At 40.2% G+C, this 27,992-nt stretch overlaps 1 protein-coding gene and 1 pseudogene across 1 annotated transcript; both read right to left on the bottom strand.

Moving 5' to 3' along the window:
- Positions 1–5,529: 5,529 nt before the first annotated feature.
- On the bottom strand, positions 5,530–8,627 carry LOC134490024 (sodium/potassium-transporting ATPase subunit beta-3-like; annotated as a pseudogene).
- A 556-nt stretch (positions 8,628–9,183) lies between these two features.
- On the bottom strand, positions 9,184–26,123 carry C1QTNF2 (C1q and TNF related 2). Its single transcript, XM_063296481.1, has 3 exons — positions 25,648–26,123; positions 15,753–16,004; positions 9,184–10,081 (listed from the first exon to the last, which is right to left on the bottom strand). Exons 2-3 carry the CDS (start codon positions 15,994–15,996, stop codon positions 9,468–9,470), a joined length of 858 nt encoding a protein of 285 aa, XP_063152551.1. The 5' UTR covers positions 15,997–16,004; positions 25,648–26,123; the 3' UTR covers positions 9,184–9,467.
- Between the last annotated feature and the right edge of the window lie 1,869 nt (positions 26,124–27,992).

Genomic DNA, 27,992 nt, shown 5'->3' with positions numbered 1-27,992 from the left:
ACTAGCTCTGCCTTAGCTGTCTTGAGTTAAGAGGCAGGAGGGAAGGGAAAACACAGTCAGGCTTTCAAGATTTCTGTTGCCATAGACTTTATCAATAGTGTTGCAGTCATTCTTGTGGAGCCTGTTTTCTGACTTGGCCTACCTTGAAGGGCTGACAAAAAACTTGCTTAACCTCTGGGCATTCTGCAATGTTGCAGGCTCATGCAGGGATGTACAGGGATACTCAATAAGGCCTTTTGTGGGGGGAGATGCCTTCAAGTCATTGTTGACTCCTGGTGACTGCCTGGACAAGTCCCTGCAGTTTTCTTGGCAAGGTTTTTTGGAAGTGGCCTGTCATTGCCTGCTTTATAGGGCTGAGAGAAAGTGATGTCCAAAATCACCCAGCTGGCTTCATGCCTAGGGTGGGACTTGAACTTCCAGTCTGTCGGTTTCTAGCCTGGTGCCTTATCCATTACACCAAAATGGCTCTCAATATGGCCAATAGAAAACTCTTAGATATTGCGTCTCAAGGATTTACTTCAGCCTAATGTTGATGCAGTAAATTAGTTCATACTTAAGGTTAATATCGTATTAGAGATAGCAGCTAACTTGGGATGTGCAAGGAGGGTTAGCACTTGCTGATGTTGATGTCTATAGGACCTATTCAGAAGAGTCATCATAGTTAACACTCCTTGAGGCCTTTTCTCACTGCTGAGTGCTATTCCCCCCATCCTTGGGTCTGCAGAAAACTATACTGCAATGAACCTGGCTGTTGCTATTGCTGATTTCCAGCCAATCTCAGTTGCTCCTGTTCCCAGTCATTGTCCAGTCACTTGACTTCCCTACAAGATAATGAGTAAAAAAACCTAACAGTTTTATATACCCTGAAGCTGCTGTTGGATGATACTGGAATAAGGGAGATAATGGTACTTTAGAGGATGTCCAAGCCTGCCCCTCTCATGGGCTAGGGACAAGAATAGCCATAAATAAATAGGTAGGTTGCCAGGGTATGTTTATATTATGATTAAGTGCAAGCAGGGAAAGACTTTAGATTTGGGTAGCGGCTGTTATCCTTCATTTGGCAAAGTCTTGCTTGTTTGCCAATCATTGAACAGAAGAAAGGATGGAACAGAGAGGACATTGCTGAGAAATGGAAGGTCAGTGATAGAAGTTTAGGAAGACTGAAGCAAATGGAAAGTATCTCTTTTAATGAGGAATGCTAAACATGCCCTTGTTCACAGAAGGTAATGTAGCTGAGTTGTGGGAAACAGCTTTGGGAAAATATGTATGAAGTGATCAAATAATTCATGCTTTATGTTTTGGATCAGACATTCTAGTTTACTTCCATAACTGTCAGCTTCATACCTTCTAAGGCAGGGTAGAGGGATAAAACTTGGAGCATGTTTGAGTTCCAATTACGCCAGTGAACAGCTTTAATTCCTACTTTGGCTTATCAATGTTTTTTTTAACAACTGGCCTAGGTGACATACTTAAGAACATATTTTAAAATTAGATAAAGAAAATAGTGCCACTAATGAACCAAATGGTAGCATATATACATTTACTTCTGAGCTATTCATAGTCCCAAATAACATTTTCAGTTTATGCAAGAACATCAAATATTATTTCCACACAACTGGAGCAGTGTATTTCATTTTTCACATAAAATGTACAGCTAAATATTAATATATGCATTTCTTTGTTTTTCCACAATCACAGTACTTATATACACAAATTAAAATGAAATACAAAATACCATGAACATCTTGAACACATCTTTGAGTAGTACAAAGAATCAAGAGCTGAAAGTGAATTAACAGGAAGAACTAAAAAGTGGAACGTTTTTTTGACATATTCAGAAACTCTCAGAAATAATGAGGTCCTAGAAAAGACTTTCTCAGCATGTGCCCATCAGATGTGTTGGACCACATCTCTCATTGTCTGCAGCCAATATGGCACACTGGCTGATGAAAATCAGAGTATAGTCCTGGAGGATACTAGATGGGAGAAAGTTGTACTAGTCTTACACTTAAGGTTTTCTTGTCTAATAGCACTGGCTAGGAAGAATCCAAGTACATGTATTGTGCAGCAAAATGGTAGATAACAAAGCATGCAGGAATAGAATTCCTGTAAGGCAGCTTACTCATGCCTAAGCTTAAAGTATATTCATGGCTATTAGTTTCTAAATCTAAACTTAGAGTTCCAGCATAACATCATGAAAGTTCCAGAGGAAAAAACAACACCCTACTGTTTTTTCATTCTGCCCTCACTGACCAGCTGCCTGCCCTGAAAGTATATGAATGAAGAAAAGCTACAGTTAATGTTGCTAGATTTTCATCTGTCATACCATGAGGGACAGAGTAATCTAATAAGTAGTTGCAAGAAACTGAATCTCTTTGCTGTAACCTTATCACCTACTATCTCTGACATAATTATCATATTTTGGATACATCGTTCAAAGACTTGGCTCTCTTGAAAAGTCTGTAATGCTGGGAATGATGGGTGGAAAAGAAAGAGATGACCAGTAGCAAGGTAGATGGGCTCAGTTGCAGTGGAGAAGGATGAACTATTGGAAAATCTGAAGGACCAGCTTGGGGACAGATCATCCGAAGGTCTATGTGGTTGCTAAAAAGTTGATACGGACTTGGTGGCACATAATCAGTCTGTGACATAGAGGTTGATGGGATCTACCTTTCTCAAGATCTGCATCAGAATCCAGCTCTCAAAATTATTCTTCTGGAGAAGAATATGCAGTTAAAACCTCATGAAACTCCGGGATCTACAAAGATGGCCTTGAGTACATTATGCTTGACCTCCTAGAGTTACATTATACTGCTGATATGGAAACATCTTCCCTTGTAAATTTGTAGGTTGATTCATAACAATGTAGAGGAGAGATTGTAGCTGATCTTAGCAACTCATCAATTGTAAATATTAGTACTTAATATTAAGCAATATTAATACACTTAATACTAAGTAACGGTCTTATAAAAGTAGCATTGCCTATGATTTATTAAAGAACAAAGCGAGAGAGAAAGAGAGAGAGAATGACTGAAATAGTTACCAAACATATGAGGTCAGTAAAAAAGGCAAACTCTTCTAAGTTGATCGCTTGAGAACGTCTCACAACTGCCCAACTGTCAAAACAACAGAATCTTGGAATACCCAGGAGAAGCCTTCTACGTTGCTTAGGGGTAAGTCACCATGCATGCCAATAGCAGGGATGTCTAGCCAGGACATGCTTACAAGTAATAGTGAAATCTTTTCAATATGCTTGAACGATTGTAGGAAGAAAGTACAGCTTACAACAAAAATGAAAATATGGAACACCTCCTTTGCTGAGGTCATAGCCTTTCATATAAGAATATGAATAATGGACACAGAGTTCCTTACTTTGGAATTTAAGTGCTTTGTTATAGAATTCTACAGCCTCCAAAAGGAAGTACTGATGTATTAGACAGCCAGCTAAAAGCCTGAAAAATATAAGGCAATTTTAAAGAGACAGCTGTAGCTTTATCAACCATATATCATGTGTATATATATGGGAATTCTTCCACTGTAAAAGTTAACATGCCACCTCTAGTATGTGGGGAACAACATTTCCCTACCTCAGTCCTGATTCATTTGGGATGCATCATTAATGGCACACTTCAAAGAGCCCCAGGAAATGTGAGGGAAGCAATAGGCTTTATATGTTTACAGAAGATACAAACTTCCAGAACTTAGACATGCAAATGGAAAACCATCTGATGGTTTTGCCATTTGCAAGTGTGCACAAAGAGCACACGCTAAAACACTCTTTTAGTTGTGTTTTGAAAACAACTTTAATTCATTCAAAATTGCGTTTCTGGGTCAGCATCTTGCACAAAGGAAGGTAGAGGTGGCATTAGCTGTTTAGTTTCTGGGTGGCCTTGTGCAGTGAGCACTGTTGTGAAACTTCAGAATGGTAGTAGGTCATTTGGCTGATACTTGCTGAGTTTCTGCTCTTCTTTCCCTTCCTTACCAAGTAATTCCAGATTAGATTTGCAAGAACTGTCAGGGTAAAGTATCAGTACATATAAAAATCTACCAAAATATATTCAATTTATTTTGTGCCTGACTGAAATTGTTCATCTTTCAAAGAAGACACTCTTTGTTTTGAGTTCAGATCATAAAATTCTCACACCTTTTTCCATTGCAATCATCCTCCAACTATAGAGATTATTACTTTGGGTGAATGTATATATTATTTACCTGGGAGGATTTCTTATTTTCATGCTTCTGGGGCACAGATGTATACACCTTTCTGCCTGATGATAGGCTTCCAGATCAGCTGACAAGCAAAAACATGCCAATTTATTCCTTCAGTAAGAAAGTCACATCTAGTAATATTTTACTATAAAATATTAGAAAGCCATAGGCAAATTTCAGCTCCGTCAGTTATCTGCTTGGATACCAATGTCTGCAGACCAGACAAAAGGGATCAAAATCTTCCTGATTTAGTATGCTCCCTTTTATACATGGAAGGATGTGAGATCCATCAGACACTTTCCTCACAGATCTCTGCACCGTTTCTCAAACGTGTCCCATCTTCATATGATAGAAAATATTTTTTTCTACTTTACAATTGTTCTATTACATTTCTCCTGCGTTGTTTTGGTCAATATTTAGCCTGATGAAAACTCTGTGGAATTTGGAACATTGTCCTTAACTTCATGACAGTTTGATTACGTTAACAAAGGCTTAAAGTTACCAACTATAGTTTACTGTTTTTTCCCTTCTTACTGACTTAATTTGGGCACTTCCACAGCACTTTATCCCACTCCAGAGCTACTGCCAGATACAGAATAACAAAATCCCACTCTAACACAAAAAGGAAATAAAATAAATTCCTACTGCCTGCACCCATTAATGGAGGAATATACCATTAATGCTCCTTAATACACCATTAATATGTCTTTTAGTACAGGTATAGTATTTAGGTGCATGTTTCTGGTGGTGTGCAAAAACAGGAGAAGCTTGAGGAGGAAAGAATGTGAAAAATGTCAACAAAAGCAAATAAATCTCTCAAAGGTTTCTCAGCCACTTGACAGTATTCCTCCATGCATTTGAGTTGGGAAGGTAAAATGCTAGCATTCTGACAATTTTGCAGTTAGGTGCTTTTCATAGTAGTTGTGTCAGAAAGACAGAGACAAGTTTTATACAATGTATACAGGAAGAGACATGACTCAGAAACAGGATCCTGAACTTCTATGAAAGGGAAGGGGAGAGAGTAATGGCTAGCTTGAGACAGGAGTCAGGAGAAAGGGTGAGGCAAGCATTCCCACCAATGGCAAAATGGACCACTGACAAGGTCTGCAGAGTTGTAGTGGTTCAAAAGAAAAGATAAACTTTTCTGTGGTTTCCAATAAACCAGAGCAGAGGGTTCCCAGTGTTTTGTCAAAAATCAGTGCCAACATTTAGAATCCACTTAAATCTCCCCACTATCCCAACAATGTAGGGTTTAGGGCATCTTTGTGCAAACTGAATTCATTATGTTGGATTATAATTTGAAATTATTTTGCTTCTTGCTTGTTGGTATTGACATGATAGTTAACCACTGTTAAATTAATGCAATATTTAGATAGCACAGCACATATATTAGAGATACTCACTCTAGAGGTACAAAATGTAAACCCCACATTTTGTAACAGGACAAAGATTAGATGTTTGGAAGGTCCCTAAAATGACTATATCTGTACAGTGATCTAAAAGGAAGCTATAGTATGACAAATTTGAAACATGATTTCAAAGCACTTTATGGTACCCTGAATGCCTTGTTCAACCCCAGCCTTCTTAAATGTGGCTTCATCTCTAAGAATGGCAGGTCCTGCTGACAAGGTTTACTTTATGGTGATATAGATGATTTTATCCAGATATCTGACATTTGAATGAAACCTGTCCCAGAAACTTGTCATGCTCCTCTTCATTTCTTAAGTTTTCTGCTCCCATGATCTTGAATTCAATTGTTACATTGGTACTGATTGTGTTAAATGCTAGTTGAAAAGCCACTAGTGGCTCTAAGTAATTAGGATGTAAGCATTTTCCATAGCATTGGAAATACATCTAATCAAGTGTACTATTAACAGGAAAATAAGGTATTGTAGCCTTGTACTCTTCCTTAGAATTACACTTTATAAATGGCTTTTCAATAGGTTTTAATCCACTTATTCATTTAATTTTTATAACAACACATGGTGTTCCTTGTCATAACCACACTTTTCATCCTGCAGTCCAGAGCATGGTATTATGAGATCCTGATTTAAATTGGCCTGCTGGTTTATTTAAAGAATTCTGGTCAAAGAGCTAGAATGAAATGTTTCTACTTTGCTTTGATTCATTATATGTTCCTAGACATTTATGAAGGGCTTCACAACATGACTGTAAATTCCTGAGTCATTTTTGTTTATTGAAAATTCCAGTGCAGCTTCATGGGTTTTGGTGAAATCATAAACCCTGGATTAGAAATCTGGTCATGATACTCAGGTGTATTACTGTCTAATGTCTGAAGCATAACCTACAGTGTGGATGAAAAACCTCCAGCTGAGAAGCCACAGAAGATAAGATGAACGAGCAAAGTTAAGCCCCAGCTCTTGGCTGTGCACCCCAGAAACTCTCTGCTGTTTCAGAAGTAGATAAACTGTCACCCTGTGGCCTTAGACTAGCAGAAGGTTTTCTTCACTTCCCTGGCCAGAGCAGCAGAGCAAAAATATGAGTGAGAGATGGGCAAGAGGAAGTGGCTACTTTCCAGGCACCAGAGTGGTGATGGCAGTGGTTCTTTGACAAACAATTGCAGATCCTCCAAACTGCTAATATTCTCTGGGCACCTGGCGGGAGAGCAAAAGAGTGGAAAGGAAAGAGCAGAGAGCTCCCAAAACAAATGGCATCTTGAAATTAATCTGGTCTGGATCTGATCCTGAAGTGCTGTAAAATACTGATATGCAGGTTTACTACTGCGAGAAAGATAAGTTTTCAGATGAATGGTCCTGTTTAAACCAAACTGAAACATAAAGGTATGTGGCAACAACCTTGAAAGCTATCTAACACCAGCTTCTGCAGTTTTGCTAACTTTTATCAGGACATTCCCATAGCAACCCACAAAACTCTATATCCAAGAAGTTTGCTCCCTCCCTTCTTCCCACTAAGACAATGGCTTTCTTCAGAGTAGATAAGTAGGACAGAAAGTAACTTGAGATCTATTGCTTATGAATATGTATATATGCCTGCATCATCATATGAATATGTATGCTTACATCATTTCTTTTTCTGTAATGCATAAATATCAGTGCATTTCTTTTGTCTGCAGGGGAGGCACCCACCATCTTGGTGAGGACCCCTCCGGTGTGCACTGTATCAATAAAGACTGCAGTCTTGATCATTTGTGTTTTGAGTCCTGTGTTGATTCCACACTACAGTAACCTACAGTCTTTATGTACATTGCTTCCATACAGCTATTCATGAGAGTATCTACCAACTACAGTGGCTTGTAAAGAAAAAATGAACAAACAAAAAGTTGTGTGTCCATCTAGAAACCATCTAGGAATATGTTCATCTAGAGCTTCCAAAATAATTCTTTGCTATTGAACTGTTAAATGACAAACACTTTCTCCAGGTCAATCCAAGTCAAGAGCAACTGAACTTAGTTGGCTATCTATTACCTTTGGGCATTTCCAAACAGAATGATTTAAGGCAAATTAAAAATAAATTCTCAGGGCACAGAAAGAAAATAGGAATTAGTAAGATTAAAACTTTTACAAATTGGAATAAATCTAGATTAATGTCGCCTCTCCCTGTTTTACTATCTTGTTATTGTACTATTGTAGTGTGCAGCACTAACATATTGTAACAGTATAAAATTGTACCATTAATTCTATTTTGCATGTGGGTACATGGACTGGCAATGATGGAGTGGAAATCTAGCAGCCCTTTCTCAGGAGAGATTTAGATCAAGCCATTGTTACAGGATTCCACTCACCCCATAATGCTTCACTTTTTAAAATCTGTTCAATCATGTCTGATTTTCAGAGATTGCCTGGACAAGTCCCTGCAGTTTTCTGGGCAAGTTTTTTCAGAAGTGGTTTGCCACTGCCTCCTTCCTAGGGCTGAGAGAAAGTGACTGGCCCAAAGCTCATGGTCTCCTGGTTTCTAGCCTGATGCCTTAACTACTACATCAACTGGCTTTAATGCTTGGCTAACCATCATATAATCAGATCCTAATGAAACAGGGTCATATATAGGGAAATCTATGGGACATCTGATTCTTTAGACACGCTTTTAACTAATTTTCTACTTCCTTATATATCTGGTTTGAGAACCAAATACCAGCTGTACTTACTCATAGGATAAAGGAGATCTTGAAGGAAAACAGAATATTTGTGAATATTTGTAACTTTTTAATAGTAATACTATTTTTTTTAGCACATCAGATCCCTTTGGTGTTATTAAAAAAATGTACAGTGATCTTTCATGTAGTGGTGCTCTGATTTTAGGGGAGAGACCATATACTTCTAGCAACAGAACACATGCTTTACCAGCAGAAGATCTCCAGAGGCATCTCTGGCTTCCCTGATTAAAGATAGCATTGCTGGAAAGGACATTCCTGAAACTCTCAAAGGCAATTGGTCTTCCATGTAGGCAATGAGAAACTAGGCAGATAAATTCAGTTCTAGTTTAAGCAATAGCTGTCTATCATTTACAGCGCAGCATAGGTATGTCTTTCTGCTCTAGAGGAGGAGCATCAGTGTTGGTTAGAATAGGATAACAATTCTTTGTTTTGTGTTTTGCAGAAAAGGACATTAATAGTAAGCATCACATATATTGAGGACCACACAAGACTTCCCTTTCAGATTATGGAATCATAGTAAAGGTAAAGGTTTCCCTTGACGTAAAGTCCAGTCGTGTCCGACTCTAGGGGGCGGTGCTCATCTCCGTTTCAAAGCCTTGGAGCCGGCGTTGTCATAGACACTTCCGGGTCATGTGGCCAGCATGACTCACGGAACGCCGTTACCTTCCCGCCGAAGCGGTACCAATTAATCTACTCACATTTGCATGTTTTCGAACTGCTTGGTGTGCAGGAGCTGGGACGAGCAACGGGAGCTCACCCCGCCGCGCGGTTTCGAACCGCCGACCTTCCGATCGACAGCTCAGCGGTTTAACCCGCAACGCCACCGCGTCCCAATCTATGGAATCATAACCATCAATAAAAATTTATCTCTTTATCTCCCCTTCCCTCTCTTTTAGAAATCACTTATGAATGTATATCTATGGAAAAGAATGATTCTTTAAGCATCTGTATCATCTGAGACAAAGAAACCCAAACATTTAGGCTAATCATATAAATATTGCAGGAGCTTTGGGCCACTGTCCGTTTAGGCCTGCTTTTGCAGCTGAAATACTTTTTCAGAGATAAATGTACACAACGTTTCATGCTCTCGGTCTTCCATTAGGTTTGTTGGAGTTGGCAGCCTCCCCTATATTTCATTGAGATAATCCTGATCAGCATATATCATAAAGCCAGTGAAGAGGCTATCTGTCCAGTAGGGGTCATAGAACAGCCCATTCTGTTCTGAGTAAAATATCTGCAGCCAAACCTCGTCCTTCTGCTTTAGGGAAAGGATTGTTGATCCAGAAGCAACGTCATGGTTCCCGGTGTTGGCATCAAATGTTTTTATCCTGTACTGACCATTGTACACCAGCCCAATAGCCAAGTGTTTATTCGCCAGTGTGATATCATAAGTGAAATAATAGATACCGGGGATGTTGCATATAAATTTCCCACTGGAAGCATTGTAATTTCCACCTTCATTCATGAGGATCCTGTCAAATTTGATGGGCAACCTCTCTTTTGGGTAACTTTTGGTCACGGCAACAGAGAAAGCTGATTTGGCTTTCTTGGCCCTACAGCTGCAAGGGCCAAGCATCCCAGAGTCTCCTTGGGTTCCTCTGGGCCCTTTCTTTCCAGGCCCCCCGCTTTTTCCAGGGGTTCCCTTGGGGCCTTTTAGGCCACGGAGACCAGCTTTGCCAATGGCTCCTGGTTTCCCTTTCGTTCCTGGTTGGCCTGGATTTCCTGTCCTGCCTTGGGTACCTATGAGAAAACACAACCTCAGTGAGTGATCATACAAGGGACTTGTGGCTCTGTGCTTTTGGACATAGCAATCAGAGGACCAAAACGCGCTCTCCAACCCAGGAAGCATTAAAAAAGCTCTCTCCGTTACATAGATTTCACCTACTGAGAGATTTTGAACTGCACTGTTTTAATCTAACTGTACCCCCATATCTCTTGTCCTGGTCCCTCTGTTAGAAAATGCAGGTCAGAAAATATATTCTCTTCTAGATAAGTATTTGGGAGAGAAAGAAGGATTCACACATCCTGCAAAGCCATAATGACAGTTTGTTTTGTTCTGGGCTTGGTGTGATATCTAAACTATTACCATATGTGTACATGAGACCACTGCAGCTTGCTGAACAAACTATGGTTTTAAAATTCTGGCTTAGTGTTATGTGGGAATGGAGTCAATATCTCCAGCACAAAGATACTACATAAGAAGCAGTAACTGTATGCTAAAACCACCAGCTGAATTATTGTTCATATTTGCAGTTACTCCTCCCTGTTTGTATGCTAAATACAGGGTTGGATCAGAGCTTTGCTGCAAATGGAAGCATCCCAAGTGAAATTCCATTCAGAAATTTCTACTCTCTGAAAGGGGGTGGGGTGGGAAGACATTTTGCCAATTCTTCTGCTTTCCACACCCTCATTGTTCTGAAAGTTCTGTCCCCTTTTTTCTAGCAGGACAAAACTCCATGAAATTCAAAGTCCCCTCTAAGTGGAGAGCTCGTAGGAGGAGCACCAAGTTAACCTATGGTAGCCAAAAATGAGGAGGAGTCTGGTAACATCTTTTCAGAGAAACAAATTTTATTAACAGGCATATACTTTTAATAAAGGTTACATTTAGCCATTTTGGAAAAAAAGAAATGTTGCCTGCACAAAAAGGTTTCAAGCTATCTCAGAAGGCCTCAACAAACACAATGGGTTTTTAACACATTACACTTGTTAATTGATAAGGGACTTGTAATCTGTCCCATGTGTAACCTGTATTTGCATAAACACCCTGTTTTGCCCACCTCATTCCAATTTAAATCCTATATCAGTCTAGCTGCTCTGTGCATCTGATAAAGTGAGCTGTAGCTCACAAAAATGTAGGCATTATAACATCTATTAGTCTGAAAAGGTGCTAAAAAGCTCCTTCTGATTTTTGTTAATGGTCAGGAGTCCTATTGGCAGGAAGCTTAAGCTTGATCCATCCCAGTGTTAGATAATTTCTATTTATAAACAAAGTCAGCCAGACAATACAATTACACCCCAATTAGGTCTCATCATCCCAGAGAAAATGACAGATCTTTCCCCTCTATATCTTCCCTGATCAGGCCTAGGAGCCAGAAGGAATATTAACATCCTGTCCTTTCAGTCAGTTTCATTCAATTTATATTTTTCTACAAAACATGAGCTGAACCATCTAAAACCTGCCCAACCATGCCCAACTGATAAAAGCTTAGTTAAAATTAAAAATGCAGAGTACCTGTTGTTGTTGATTCGTTTAGTCGCTTCCGACTCTTCGTGACTTCATGGACCAGCCCACGCCAGAGCTTCCTGTCAGTCGTCAACACCCCCAGCTCCCCCAGGGACGAGTCTGTCACCTCTAGAATATCATCCATCCACCTTGCCCTTGGTCAGCTCCTCTTCCTTTTGCCCTCCACTCTCCCTAGCATCAGCATCTTCTCCAGGGTGCCCTGTCTTCTCATTATGTGGCCAAAGTATTTCAGTTTTGCCTTTAATATCATTCCCTCAAGTGAGCAGTCTGGCTTGATTTCCTGGAGGATGGACTGGTTTGATCTTCTTGCAGTCCAAGGCACTCTCAGAATTTTCCTCCAACACCACAGTTCAAAAGCATCGATCTTTCTTCGCTCAGTCTTCCTTATGGTCCAGCTCTCGCAGCCATATGTTACTACGGGGAACACCATTGCTTTAACTATGCGGACCTTTGTTGTCAGTGCAATGTCTCTGCTCTTAACTATTTTATCGAGATTGGTCATTGCTCTTCTCCCAAGGATTAAATGTCTTCTGATTTCCTGACTGCAGTCAGCATCTGCAGTAATCTTTGCACCTAGGAATACAAAGTCTTTCACTGCTTCTACATTTTCTCTCTCTATTTGCCAGTTATCAATCAAGCTGGTTGCCATAATCTTGGTTTTTTTGAGGTTTAGCTGCAAGCCAGCTTTTGCACTTTCTTCTTTCACCTTCATCATAAGGCTCTTCAGTTCCTCTTCACTTTCAGCCATCAAAGTGGTATCATCTGCATATCTGAGATTGTTAATGTTTCTTCCAGAGATTTTAACCCCAGCCTTGGATTCCTCAAGCCCAGCATGTCGCATGATGTGTTCTGCATACAAGTTGAATAGGTAGTGTGAGAGTATACAGCCCTGCCGTACTCCTTTCCCAATCTTAAACCAGTCTGTTGTTCCATGGTCTGTTTTTACTGTTGCTACTTGGTCGTTATACAGATTCTTCAGGAGGCATACAAGATGACTTGGTATCCCCATACCACTAAGAACTTGCCACAATTTGTTATGGTCCACACAGTCAAAGGCTTTAGAATAGTCAATAAAACAGAAATAGATGTTTTTCTGAAACTCCCTGGCTTTTCCCATTATCCAGCGGATATTGGCAATTTGGTCCCTAGTTCCTCTGCCTTTTCTAAACCCAGCTTGTACATCTGGCAATTCTCACTCCATGAACTGCTGAAGTCTACCTTGCAGGATCTTGAGCATTACCTTACTGGCATGTGAAATGAGTGCCACTGTTTGATAGTTTGAACATTCTTTAGTGTTTCCCTTTTTTGGTATGGGGATATAAGTTGATTTTTTCCAATCTGATGGCCATTCTTGTGTTTTCCAAATTTGCTGGCATATAGCATGCATTACCTTGACAGCATCATCTTGCAAGATTTTGAACAGTTCAGCTGGGATGCCATCATCTCCTGCTGCCTTGTTATTAGCAATGCTTCTTAAGGCCCATTCAACCTCACTCTTCAGGATGTCTGGCTCTAGCTCACTGACCACACCGTCAAAGCTATCCCCGATACTGTTATCCTTCCTATACAGGTCTTCCGTATATTCTTGCCACCTTTTCTTGATCTCTCCTTCTTCTGTTAGGTCCTTGCCATCTTTGTTTTTGATCATACCCATTTTGGCCTGGAATTTACCTCCAATATTTCTGATTTTCTGGAAGAGGTCTCTTGTCCTTCCTATTCTATTGTCTTCTTCCACTTCCGCGCATTGCTTGTTTAAAAATAATTCCTTATCTCTTCTGGCTAACCTCTGGAATTTTGCGTTTAATTGGGCATATCTCCCCCTATCACTGTTGCCTTTTGCTTTCCTTCTTTCTTGGGCTACTTCTAGTGTCTCAGCAGACAGCCATTTTGCCTTCTTGGTTTTCTCTTTCTTTGGGATGTATTTTGTTGCCGCCTCCTGAACAATGTTGCGAACGTCTGTCCAGAGTTCTTCCGGGACCCTGTCTACTAAGTCCAGTCCCTTAAATCTATTCTTCACCTCCACTGCATATTCCTTAGGAATATTAGTGAGCTCATATCTAGCTGATCTGTGGGTCTTCCCTAATCTCTTGAGTCTGATCCTGAATTGTACAAGAAGAAGTTCGTGATCTGAACTACAGTCAGCTCCAGGTCTTGTTTTTACCGACTGTACAGATGTCCGCCACCTTTGGCTGCAAAGGATGTAGTCAATCTGATTTCGGTGTTGTCCATCTGGTGAAGTCCATGTATAAAGCCGTCTCTTAGGTTGTTGGAAGAGAGTGTTTGTTATGCAGAGTGAATTGTCTTGGCAAAATTCTATCAGCCTATGTCCTGCTTCGTTTTGTTCTCCCAGGCCATACTTACCTGTAATTCCAGATGTCATTTGACTGCCCACCTTAGCATTCCAGTCTCCTGTGATGAAAATAACATCTCTTTTAGGCGTGTTGTCCAGTAGGTGCTGCAGATCCTCATAGAACTGCTCTACTTCAGCTTCTTCAGCATTTGTGGTTGGGGCGTATATTTGGATCACTGTGATGTTAGATGGCTTGCTCTGAATTCGAATTGAGATCATTCTGTCATTTTTTGGATTGTATCCAAGCACTGCTTTAGCCACTTTACTAGTAATTATGAAGGCTACTCCATTTCTTCTGTGGTCCTCTTGTCCACAGTAGTAGATCTGGTGGTCATTTGATGTGAAGTGGCCCATTCCAGTCCATTTCAGTTCACTGACGCCCAAAATGTCTATCTTTAATCTTGACATCTCACCAATAACCACATCCAATTTGCCCTGGCTCATAGATCTTACATTCCAGGTTCCAATGGTGTGTTGATCCTTAGAACATCGGATTCGCCGTTCACCACCAGCACCGTCGGCCGCTAGCCATCCTTTCGGCTTTGAGCTAGCTGCGTCATCACGTCTGGGGCTAGTTGAACTCATCCTCTGTTCCTCCCCAGTAGCATTTTGACCATCTTCCGACCTGGGGGTCTCATCTTCCGATGGTACACCGACATATCTCTGGTTGTACTGATCCATTTAGTTTTCATGGCAAGAATACTGGGGTGGGTTGCCATTACCTTCCCCAGGGATCGCATTTAGTCTGACCTCTCTGTCATGACCTTCCTGTCTTGGGTGGCCCTTCATGGTTTAGCTCATGGCATCATTGAGGTGCTCAAGCTCCAGCACCACGACAAGGTAACGATCCTTTGCTGAAGCAGAGCACCTAAACAGCCTTATTTGGTCATTTATTTTCTCTCCCTCCTTCAAACATATATCCGGATAGACAGTTTTTACTGCTGTTTAAAGGTAAGGAGGAAGATAAATTGATGGACCTCTCTGGTGAAGGAATTCTGAAGTCACTACTCAAGCTGCCCAGAGTCACTTGCTGAGATGGGCGGCTATAGAAACAATCAAATCAAATCAAATCAAATCAAATCAAATCAAATCAAATCAAATCAAATCAAATCAAATCAAATCAAATCAAATCAATCAATCAATCAATCAATCTCATTTCTGATGGAGAAGGGAGTACTTAGGACCATTTGATGGTGATATCTATGTTTTATTGCCTGGGTTCCTACAATGGGTTGAATATGAAGTGCAAACCCATCTACTATGTGCAAAACAAGCCATCATGGTTTATTCACAAAACCTTGTTAAAACGTGATGTGTGAACCATCTTTACATAGTATGTCAAACACAATGCTCCCAAAGTGAGCAGGTCCAAAACCTACTTTGGGAAGGAGTTTTGGGGGTTTTAAGCAATATGATAGGTGCCTTAAAGAGCTACAAAGCTGAAAAAATCCTATTTTGCCTTTTAAAGCCCACTCCCTGAAGGGCCTAAAGTTCTAGTCCCAGCTGTTCTGGGAAGGTTTTGGAAGTCATAAAAGAGTAATGCTCGTGGGCTGCATGAAGCCTCTGAATGACACTTTTTGCACCTCTGTCATAAGTTATGGCTATGGACTTCTGAAATAATAAACTCCAGTAGGATGCCATAATACATTAAAAAATGATGTTTGTCCTTAATTTGATTTTGGAGCAGAGGTACTATTTAGGAAGGGCTTGGTGAAGGTAAATGGATTTAGCACAGTAATGGCAGATTTAGACTTCCCTGCTCTTTCTGGATTCCTTCTGAGATAGAAAAGTATCTTGAAAAGGAAGCCATCTCTTACCTTCCTCCCCCGGCTCTCCTTTCTCTCCATCTTTTCCATCCTGTCCATCTTTTCCTGGGAGACCCATCCTTCCTATATTTCCAGGAGCACCCAGAACTCCGGGAGCACCTGGAGGGCCTGGTGGTCCTGGCAAACTGCAGATTATTTGCTTGGAACTTTTCTGAATTTCTGCTTTTACAAAGCTACTGAGAAATTGATTAGCTATACAGGGAGCAATCCAGACAACCAGAACAAGGAAGATCATGGTGATACCTGCAAGAAATGAAACAGAAGCAATTATGGATGCATGTTGCAAGAAGCAGCTAGGACTGGCAGGAGTTGAACATGTTATGTAACTAACATTTGAGACTGGGGCTCAGAGGAACTAGGAATGCCTTCTAAAATCTTTTCAGGGGGGTGGCTTTGATAGACTGCTGCAGAAAACACACACACAGAAGGAGTCTTCTGGCACCTCAAGGCTATCAGATGTCTTGTAGCAGGAGCTTTTGTGCACAGTACTAGAGACCACATAATCAGACACATGCAATGTTACAGGAGTTAGAAGCATACATTCACCCATGGTTGATGGGAAATTATAAGCAGCAAAATGAAATGAAGAAAATAAAGGAAGTGAAAATTATTCTATTAACAGTGGTCATTTCCCAAACAAGTGGTAACACACACATACACAGTCTATTTGAGAGCTGATTTATACAAATAATGGGGCTTTTTTTCTTTAGCAAGACTGTTTTTCCAGCCACAAGACATAAAGTGGAAATTTTTGAAGAGCTCTTAATTAGTCTTTATAGTTGCCTTCTTAAGTTGGGTGACAACATTGTCTGCAGTCTGTGAGGCTGAAGTGCTCCCACACTGATTTCAGATTTGCACCAATTTCTTTCTTTTCCTTTGTAGAATGAGACTGGCCTACATGGCTGATACAGTGAGACTACTCTAACATAATGTGGTGGCCAAGGTCCTAGGTTCAAGTCCCTCTTCAACCACAGAGCTCATAGGATAACTTGGGTCCCTTCACTCTTTCTCAGTGTCCCACCTCACAGTGTCATGATGAGGATAAAAGTAGGGGAGATCCCAAGTATGCTGCCTTGTGCTCTCTTCAGAAAGGAGAGATGTAAATGAATGAATGAAATAATGTAGAAAATAGTAGGGCACTGATAGCAAGTAATAGCATATATCACATTGGAAGATTAGTAAAATGCATGAACTTGTAAAGGTTGGAATAATTATTACTAGCTCCTGAAATGTTATTGTCAGACTAGATATGGGGAGTGGGGAGCAGCAGAGCTGGCATCTGAGTCTGACACAAGATCTATTTCCTTTGTTGGTATCTTTGTTTTAGGTTGGAAACTGTAAGCAAATATATAGCTTTATGCAAGCAAGAAAAAAATGTGTTGGGCTGTGAGTGATCACAGAAATATATTTGAGTAATTTTAGATGGGAACAGTAGGTAGCTAAAGGTATTCTTCTGAACTTATAGAAGGATTGTTCCTGGTTGCTAATCCAATACCATTTTTTCCACACTTTGTCTAGTGAGTACTGCAGCCTGAGAACTCAGGTATATCAGAGTATGCCACTGTCAACAAAAGATTTTGTTGAATGTTCTCAGGGGGAGCCAAAAGATTTTTAAGTATGTATAGGTGTCTGAAAATGCTAGACATTGATGTGAGATCTGTTTTTGTTTCTGGAATTAACACATCCCATCCTGACGGTGTGGATCATCCAGAAGACAGATTTGATCTGGCAAGCCCTGCCCTTCTAGGAGCTTCTTAGGAACTACTGTAGGTGCCCCTGTTTCAAAGGAGAGGTGGAGATGGAGTCTTTTCTGAGAGAGTCAGGAAAGATGGGAGGGGGGCATAGAAGAAGTAGACTGATTGAGACCCAGGAGGGCAGGGCAAAGATTCAGAGTGGAATTCCAGAAAAGGGAATTGCAGGGGCAGCTTACGTTCAGGAGACTTAGGTGCTCAGGCAGTCACTTCTATGTTATTCCAACCTTCCAACGTACTGCAAGGCTGCCATTGTTTTGTTACACTTGGGCAAATGTCACCTCTCTTCAGCTACTATCTTAGTGGTAGAGATCTTCAGGGAGAACTTTTTAAAATAACTGTATCCCCTTCTGGGCAAAAGGATTGATTTCTCCCTCCACTGTATATTTTAAATGTTGGGAGCCTTATACCATATTTCTGTATGTATCTGCTCTGAAGTTCCTGCAGCTAAGGAAATACAGCTTGAAAAGTAGAGGTAGTGGAGGGTTTATAACTCTGGGGCTTCCACACATGGAGACTGAGTGATCTAAGTTGGAGCCACTCCTTGTGTTCCCACAACTTGTGAGACTTCTGTGGAGTTGGGAAAGCTATTGACCAGCTCCAGGGTAATATTACAGAGGCAGTTTTGCAGTGTTTCTCTGGAGTGGTGGGACACATGGATTCTCACTGGTAGAAGCTTCTGCCCCTTCTAAGCCTGGATTTCCTCCTTTCAGTTGCAGTGGAAATTATTTTCATTGCCATGAAAAGACACCCTAGAAGGGAAGAGCAAAGAATACTTCCCTTTAGTCAGCAAGAGGGAGCATTGACCACTGGAAGGACGAGAACCTTTGCTTAGGGCATGAAAACTTTGCTTACAACTGGGAGTGGCAAAGCCAGTGACCACAGGTAGAAGGAGCCTCTGAGTGCAGATCTTGGTGTGTGTGTATGTGAGAGAGAGAGAGAGAGGTGTGACACACATATACACACACATAGAGCTCACATTTTAAAAAGAAGAATGCATTTGAGTGTAATTTACTGCCCCAAGTTAAAGGGAGGGGATTTAAGTTCAAATCATAGAATATAAAATCAGACTATCATCACTATAAAATCTAAAAAAGAATATAAAATCACTATCTTCATCCAAAGTCACTGGTTTCAGATGGGTGGCTATACAAATTGAATAAAATGAATAAACAAACAAATAAACTCCCTAGAATAAATAGCCTTAGATCAGGGGAGGTCAGGAATGATAGAAACAGTCTGTATGTCTTCAGGGAAAGGGAGCAACAGAGATCAAACACACATTTTATGATGTGTTTCCTCACTGCAGATTGCTTGCTGGAGAAATATGTTATGAATTATTGTTATGTAAAGGATTCCACCATTTTAAAATATATATAATTAAGACCACACAGGAGAGGGGGAGACAGAGAGAGAGAGAGGGAGAGATTTAAATGACTCTCTGAAAATGATGTTTGTTTTTAGCCATCTCCAATATTTTCCTCTATTCCATGTTGTACACAGTGAGCTAGTAAAAAATAATACAGCGGGATGCCAGCCCCACCCCACTTCTATAGTATAGTATTTCTCTTGGGTGCTCTCAGAATCAATCAGAGTTCAAATAAATATCAGCAAACCACTAGAATTCAAACACAAAACTTGCCAGCTAAAACTTAGAAGAAAGAAAATAGCTCTGGACATATGTAAAAGTTTTTCCTATGGCTCCCAAAGAATTATGACCTATGTGTATGCCCTGAGCTGAGAAAGGAGAACAAACAGGTTGCAGGGTACAGAATTAACAGGGTACAGTCTTTATTTTAAAGCACCAGGTAGCCAGAAAAAATATATAGTTCATATGGGCTCATCCTCATCTCCTGCTAATTGTGGCATGAAGATGGCCTGCTAACTGCTTTTAGAGGATATGTCATGATGCTGCAATTGCCTCATCTTCATGTAGAGTCAGCCTAAATTCATCCTTTGCTGTTCCAGTTTCATAGTAATATTTTCATCTTCTCCTGACACATGCTTTGGAATATGAATGATCTATGATGCCTCATTTGTGATTTTGGTGATGCCACTGTCAGGGACAGCCATCAGCTGAGCAAATACAGCAGCCCTCCTCCCCTCTAGGTTGACTCTTCTTCCAGAAGGCCTGTTTTCAGAACCCGAGGAACAGGTTTTCAACATGGAATACCTTCACACCAGTGACCTGTCACTCACTGCACTTGGAAGGTGACTGAAGTCTCTTTGAAGAAGCAGGATAGGAAGAGTATTGATGCTTTTGAACTCTGGCATTAGAGAAGACTCCTGAGAATATCATGGATAGCCAAAAAACAAACAAATGGATCATTGAACAAATCAACCCAGAGTTCTTACTTGAGGCACAAATGACCAAGCTCAAATTATCATATTTTGACACATGATGTGAAGGCCTAGTTCTCTGGAGAAGTCTATAATATTGGGAAAGGTGGAATGAAAGAGAAGAAGAGGATAACCAGCAAGCAGCAAATTGGATGGACAGTGGTGTTGGGTGCACTGAAGGACTAGGTTGGGGACAGAAATCTATGTGGTTGCTAAGTTGACACTGATTTGATGGCACATAATCAATCAACCAACCAACCAACCAACAATCAAAATTTTGGTTGGCTCCAGCAATGCTACTGATACATTGGGCTGATCTGCATATCTAGCTTGCCCCAGGATGAGTAGAGTGTGATGGATTTTGGTGGTGCCGCTGGTTCTCAGGAAGGAGGGAGTACATTCCAAGGAGGTGGCAGAGATAAGAGGAGGCACAGTCTGGGAGGCAATGGTGGGAAAATGAAGAAGTTCAGAATAGCCCCACCCTAGAGCTCTCCCAAGTTATTTCCTTTTAGGTTAGGTAGAGTAGCTTTAGTCTGGCAAGATTCTGTCTATACAGTGTGAGCAAATAAAGAACTGAAGTTTGAATGGACTGTTTCTCCATTATTCATAGGTTGGGCCTGACAAGAGGCCACTAACAGTTTGTCAAGGCAAAACACAAAGTGTAATCCTTCACCCACCCCAGCTCATTTCCTCCTATGCATCAAAAGTAGTGTTTTATGGAATTCCAGAGGAAGAATGGTGGACTGAAGATGGCTCCATGAAAAGTGGAGCTGATGACCATGGCTAAGAATGAACAGCCAGTGAGTAGACCAGCTCTTTGAACCTCTCCAGACAAAAGAGAGGATGGGAGATCACCCACAAGTGCTCCAGACAGTTTCTCCTCATGAAGAGCCTGTAAGATAATGGTCTCCAGCAGGCTTTGAGCCCTGGGAGATGAGGGAATAGTCATTTTTGCTCAAACCATGGCCAGTGCCTTTGAAAGGACACTAAGTTCACATACTTTCTTTTCTAATCACATTCGTAAATTGCTTATTAACTACTTTTCAGCTATTAGAAACCTTTGGGTCACCAAGTCTGAAAACACTGGGTGAGTCTGCCTTCAATCCTTAATGAAAGAAAATTTTAACTACAAGTTTAAGAACTTTAAAAAATATTTTTTGAAATAGACAGCAAAAGGTTAATTAAAACTTTGATTTTAGAAAGTTACAAATGGGCCAAGGATCCAGATAAATTTGAAAAAAGATTTTGGAATTAATTATAAAGAATCTTTTCCATGGGAAAATGCTTTCGTTTTGATTTTTTTTAAAATAATACAATAAGATAATAAGATAAAACATAATAAAAAACATAAAAACCCATAAAATATAAAAACAGAAAAAACAGAAAAAATATAATGAGATAATGAGATAATGAGATAAAAAACATTATAAGATAAAAAATTGGTCACCAGAGGAAACTAAAGGTTTCACTTAAAGGAGTAGAACAAATAAACTTGACCAACAGTTACAGAATGACACTAAATATTCTAACACTGGAAATATTGAATGATATTTTTGAAAAATGAAGTCAGAAATTAATGTTAACAATGTCAACAGCAATATCTGCCTCTATGGATAGATTCTGTATAAAAGATGTTATGGAAGAGGAACAAATTTTATCTGACAAGACAGAGATTGAGTTGAAAATGGACTTATAAATGAGAAGCTATGACATGGAAAAAGATGCTACACTGGGCATACAAAAGAAACTGGTTGATGTTTTAATAAGTAAAAGGGACATGCAAACAATAAACCAAGAGAGTGACCTGGATAATTTTTCTATATTGAACTTACAAGAAAGACTTGTTAAAGCTTTGAAGAATCTCATGAGAAGGGACATAGAAGAAATCAAGTTCTCCATTATTTGAATGGACTAAAGATCAAGATTGTTGGAAGTAAAAGGATGGAATATAAAGTTGGTTTATTTTATCAAGGTTAAAATAGATATATTATTATTTCTGATAACCCTTAATCGACTTTTGCTGACACCAGGAATGATGCTTTTGGATTTGTTTATAGATAAGAGATGGGATATGGGAAGAAGAGATCATTTGCTGTAATTTAAGAGGAGGTGAAAAGATATTAAAATTGTTTATACTTGTGATGAAGGTTGGGAGTCATTTCTTTATATATTTCTTTTCTTTTTCTTCACTATATTCTTACCTTTGTTTCTTTTCTTTTGTTTCTTTCTATTCTTTATGTCTTTCCTATTTTTTCCCATTGCACCTTTTACTCTTTTTTTCTATTTTTCTATCTTTCTTTTAGTTTGTATTACTTTTTATTATTGTAATTGTCATCTTTAATAAAGTTACTTGTAAAAAAAAGGAGCATTGTATGACTTGTGCTGGCTCAAGCAGAGCTGTTTGGTTTGCCTTTGGTTATTCATTTCATTGTGGGCAAACACTACTACTCCAGTTGGTTACTGGGCACTCTTCCCCTTCCCTTCTCATCACTGATTGCTGCCCTCCATGGACATTTTGTCCTGGGCTGCTGGACTGTCTGTCTTCTCCAGAAGGAACCTGGACTGGTGAAACTTTTTTTTTTGCTTCTTTCACAGGGAAAGGTGAAATGCTGGACTACTTTTTTTTTTAACAAGTTCATTGGTGGAATGGAGAAAGTGCACGCTCCCACTCCCCCCCCCCCTTTTTTAAACAGATTCATTGCTGGAAGGATGAAACTTCCTTTTCCTTTTAATCCTGGTGCAATCCAGGTCCTTCCTTCCTTCCTTCCTTCCTTCCTTCCTTCCTTCCTTCCTTCCTTCCTTCCTTCCTTCCTTCCTTCCTTCCTTCCTTCCTTCCTTCCTTCCTTCCTTCCTTCCCTCCCTCACACCAGGGAGGAAAATGAAAGTTATGAGGGAGAATCAATGCAGAGTGTCTCATATGCAAAATCCCTTGGTGGAAACCCCTGGTTCTCAAAGAAAGCAGATCACCAATTGCTTTCCCGGCATATATGGGAGGGCACGCTACTAGGCAGGACAGGAAGGGATTGAAATCTGGAAAGAGATGTTTTAAGCTGGTTTCATTTCCAGCTGGTTTAGCATAGAAGTCAAGCAGTTTAAGATGGCAGTGTGGGAAAGGCTTTTGTAATAGGTGGGGGAAGTTTAAATGAGGAACTAGGGAAAGCTGCAGCCACAGAATGACTAGAGCAGTGTTTCTCAACCTTGGCATGCTGGCTGGGGAATTCTGGGAGTTGAAGTCCACACATCTGAAAGCTGCTGAGGTTGAGAAACACTGGTCTAGTGTACCCTCTCCCATTTCTAGAGGTTTTCCTGGCAGGTTGAGTGGGGAACAGCGGGTGAGCTACTTTTGTGCTGTTGTTTTGTCTGCGTTCAAGACCAATTCCCAAGCAGGGGCTATTGTATCTGGGTTGCAGATATGCAGACAACCACTAGATGGCAGCAAAGGGAGAGTTTCTACCTTCAAAACCCTTCCTTCTTTGCTTTTATGCTTTGCTCATAGGTGAGAAAAATAGTAACTGCTAGAGTTGTGGGGAAATGTAATTACCCTTAGAGAACCGTATCTAGTTCTATCCTTATTAATATTGAGCTTTTTAAAACATCAACCTCAAATGTCAACATATTTAAAATATATTAAATACAATCACATTATGGACCTAATTCTATTTTTAAAAAAATTCTGTTTAATCTAGAGAGCAGGCTGGACTCAGACTTGCATTGAGTGCAATTCTGCTGGCCTTGAAGAGGGGAGATGAGAGCAGGGCCCCTCCCCAGAAGGGGATGCTCTGGAACCCAGTGGGAGCTGATACCTGGAGGGGGGGGGCAAGGGGGGGAAAAAGAATGTCCCTCCACCTCCAGCAGGAAGCGTTGACTGGATCCAGTTCCCTGCAGGAAATGAAGGGGTCTTTGCAGGAAGACAAATTAGAGTTCTCTTGAATTGCTCGGTTAGGAAATATACTGTATACAGATTGTTTCAGGCAATCAACCTTTCATACTTAGTGCCAGTTATTAATCTCATCCTTACATATTTGTGCCTGAAACTCAGTCTTGACTCCTGTCAACTGTATAGGCAAGTCCACACAGTTTTCTTGGCAACATTTTCAAAAGTGGTTTGCCCTTGCCTTCTTCCTAAGGCTGAGAGAGAGGGTCGGGTCCAAAGTCATCTATCTGACTTCCATGCCTAAGACCTCAGGTATCCCCACAGGGGAAGGGCCTTGTTTTTCTTATACGTGCAGGCTGGTGCACGAACAACAGACCTCTGAGGTTGCACAGAGTACTCTTCTTGTGAATAGGCATCGCTATCTCACACCAAAGGACTATTCCCACAAATTGGTTCAGCATTAATACAGATTGAAAAGAATTGTTTTTAACATATTTCCTTATTGAAACAAGTAATTTATCACACGGTCTTACCTGGTGACACTTATTTTTTTTAGATTCTTTGATTATTATATTTTAAAGTTTCATAAGCAACCTAGTGAACAACGTGTAAGTCATTCCGAGATTATTTTTATTGGGAGGAGCGTAATAATATGTGGCACGGTATTAGTTTTAGACAGCACACTAACACGCAGTGTTGTTTTGGCTTCCTAAAATTAAAATATGGAAAGCAGTAGAAAAAAAAGCAAGGTAAGTTCGAACAGTTGAGCATACATTCCTACATAAATCTCAGAAATTAGTCAGATAAATCAGTATAGATTGCAGTTTGCAGCAATCCTGTAGCTACCAGTCTGGGGAAAACTTCAACGCTGCCACTTATTTTTTACGGGACCACTTATTTTTTACGTATTTCCACTAGTCTCCAGTTAAACCCCTCCCCCTTCCCTTTAGATGGGGAGGGGAGGAGGAGGAGGAGGAGGAGGCAGGATCTGCCCAAGAGCAGTTGGAAGCTCAAAGTTGGAGAGATCATTAACCAGTTGAATGGTGAGTATATAGGAAGAAAAAAAGCTTGTCAAATTTGTTGGCAGAAGGTATGGGAAAAGATAAACTCATATTTTCAATGGACTGCATAGTTTGATTAGTTACGTAAAGTACTATCTGCTATTTTTCAGCCTTCTGTAGAGCCTCTTTTAGCAGCTAAAGGGAAGCAGATGGATCTTATTAGCAATGAAGCCGTCCTTCATTTGTATCACAAAGGCCATGTCAAATATCACCCTGGGTTTTTTTGGTGCCGATTGTCCTCTTAGTTTTATTATCTAGGGACCTAAAATGAATATTTTAGTTCTGGGTTAATTTTATTCCTTCTCTAAGAAACAGCAGGGATTTGGCTTTTTGTTTTTTGTTTTGGTGTTATATCTTTATTTTAAAAGCAGCTTTTTGGATGAAAGCAGATGAGCTGTTTATGAGACCGGAAAATCTAAGAGGAAGTCATTGGTGGAATTCAGCGAGAGACTAGTGTGCATATTAAGGACTATCGTGGCCTCCTCACTCTTATTTTTCCGATTTCAAAACTCTGAGCTCAGCAGCAGAATTTCACCCTTTGTCACTGAGCATGTGTGACCTTATTCATGGGAGAGTCACAATTCCAGCGATTCCTTGGCACTCTATTTAAAATCTTTTGCACAAGACACAGAACTTTGCAGCTACAACATTAAAACTCAGCATTTTTCCACTGCACTCTCTCTCCCCCCCACATCCCGTCAGTGCTATAGAAGCCTCAAGAAATCAACTATTTTAAGTGACAATCTCACGCATGTTTACTTTAAGAGTAAGTCGCTCGTACTGTTAGCTTGCATAGGATCTGACTGAAAGCCCTAGTTAGAAAATGCTTTAATGAAGTTAAAAAACAAAATACTACTTACGAGCACCACTTTCTTCAAGCAGCGCCTGACATCAAGTTGGAAATCTGCTGAATCTTAAACAGATGTTCCACAGCCGGACCTTGTTGTCCACTTTTGTTGGAATTGGGAGTTACTGTCACAAAGCACTTCCTTTAAATGAAACTTCTGGAAAGCTTGCCTTCTCAAATGAAGTTCGTTGAAGTGGGTGCCTTGTATTTGCATCCCAGTTTCTTCCAGCAGCTTGTTTTTTTGGCTCAGCTTTGCCAGAGGCATATTTTGATTATTGTGTAATGTGTTTGAGCTTCTGCCTTGTGTCATGTGAGACAGGGAAGAAAACCTTCCACACATGTGGCTAAATACTTGGAGAAATCCCTCATCCCTCTGTTCCAAGCAAAGGCTTCCAAGGTTCAGGAGCTACTTGTCTTCTTCCACATGCTACCTAGTGACTCTAGGTGGTTTACCAACACTGCTGGGCAGCAAGTAGCCCTGAATCTAGCCCACAGTATTTTTTTTCTCACTGGCTTCCTGACAATTTTGCCAAATCTCAACAAGTGCAGGCACCATGTGTTTATTTTAAAATCAGTGATGTAGTGAAACATTTTGAAGTGCAGAAGCTCAAGGTGACAAAGTACTATATAGTACTAGGGAAATCTTTCAAATATGTTTTTGTGGCAAGACTCCAAACCTAATGCATGAGTACCTCAGAGAAAGTTTTATTTAAATCAACAAAGCTTTCATTTATAAAAATACTCCACACAAATTTAACAAAAGACCTTTAGCCAGCTGGAATGCAATTTCTGTTATTAAAAAAATGCCAGCAGTCTTGTATAGAAGCGTAACCCCAAAGCTTAAGCGAAATGAGGCCTCTGTCAAAGAAATGTAGTTTCCAGCCTCTGCTTATTTTAATGTCTTGAACTCCCTTTCTTAATCTGTCGTAACACCCAGTAAAACTAGAAGAAACCTTCTTTCCTCATTCACCCATCAGGAAGGTCCACAAATTACCTTAGAGCTTGAGCAGATATGCTGTAGACAAGATATTCTACATTTCAGTGTTTTATTTTTGAGACAGATTTTGATTACTATAAATTGGACCAGAATCAAAATCCTAGTCAGGTTTTCAGGCTTTTTCCAAAACAGTCTTCCATTCCCCAACTGTGCCTGTTGAATAAGCTCCAGGCCTTCTTTTTCCTCTTAAGCACTTTCCTGAATATGGGCCTGGCCAGAGGGTCTTACAGTACAATGCCAGTTCTTCAAGTGTTACATTAAACATTCAAGCCTTCTTCAAGTGTGATATTAAACAGCACAATAAAACTGACAAAAGCATTTTGGTGATCTTTTTGCTTGTTGATCCTTGATGTAAACCAGTGATCCCTCACCATCAAGATTCTTTGACTGTACTTTATGGCACTTCCATTTAGCTGTCCTGAATCTGAATATCTTTATTACAGTCTTTGACCAGCCTTTACAATAAAAGAAAATAGTTTAATCCAACAATTCATTGTCAGGAAAAAGGAAAATAATGAAACAGTGAAGCAATATATCTAATTAAGTTTTGTGTAATTGTACAACTTCATAAAAATATTTGGCCACCTGGTGTGTGAGTATGGAATCAGCATCCCTTAAAGAAAGGTCAAATCTATCAGTAGCAGTATGACCCACAAATTTAGAAGTAATTGGGGAGATCAGAGCATGTCTTGGGGCATCATAAAAAGGACCCCGTATGAGGACATGGGCAAGAGTTTCTGCCTCCCTGGATCCACAAGGGCAAAGTCTCTCTGAATAAGGAGTCCCATGAAATCTTCCTGCCAGCAGTGCTGGAGGGCGGGCATCAAAGAGGGCTCTGGAAAAGGCCCATCTATATTTGTTTAAGAAGAGATTGTATAGATACCCTGCAGCAGAGAGTTTGCAGCTACCTAGAATGTGACAACAGAATTCGGGAGCACTGGTAATACCATTTGGGCGATCAATGTCCCTAATTCTTTCTTTTACTACTGATTTGGCCTTCTCCAGAGTTAGTTGGCCTAAATATTCAGGAGAGGCCAAGACTGCAAAGTTCTTTTGTACAGGTATGGTGCCAATGAGATTGGTAGCTGTCTGACAACAGCAAAGGCATCAGGCCTGTAAGGTCAAACATGATTTTGAATCGTGAAGTTAAAATCGTGATCCAAGCCTGAGCCTTAATACTTGGCATGTTAGCTTCAAGCCTCAAAACTGCATTGGGGTGCACTTTGGGGTACCAAAGACCTAAGGAAATTCAATTGGTTTCATAAGCCCTTAAAACCTAAGGGCAAACCGTATATGGGCCAAGTTGTATCCCATATAGTAGTTGGGCAATTGTTTTGGCCATAGTTTAATGCTGCTAGGAT

Source organism: Candoia aspera, chromosome 2 (genome assembly GCF_035149785.1).
Source record: "Candoia aspera isolate rCanAsp1 chromosome 2, rCanAsp1.hap2, whole genome shotgun sequence".
In the NCBI taxonomy this organism is placed as follows: Eukaryota; Metazoa; Chordata; class Lepidosauria; order Squamata; family Boidae; genus Candoia; species Candoia aspera.
Note: the sequence above shows the minus strand (reverse complement) of the source record. Positions and strands in the feature narration are given on the sequence as shown.

Bases quoted from the DNA above. Each gene is read 5' to 3' on its own strand.
- C1QTNF2 (XM_063296481.1), bottom strand. From the start codon at position 15,996: ATGATCTTCCTTGTTCTGGTTGTCTGGATTGCTCCCTGTATAGCTAAT. The intron at 10,082-15,752 runs GTAAGAGATGGC...GTTTTCTCATAG, and splicing joins AGGAGAGCCGGGGGAGGAAG to GTACCCAAGGCAGGACAGGA.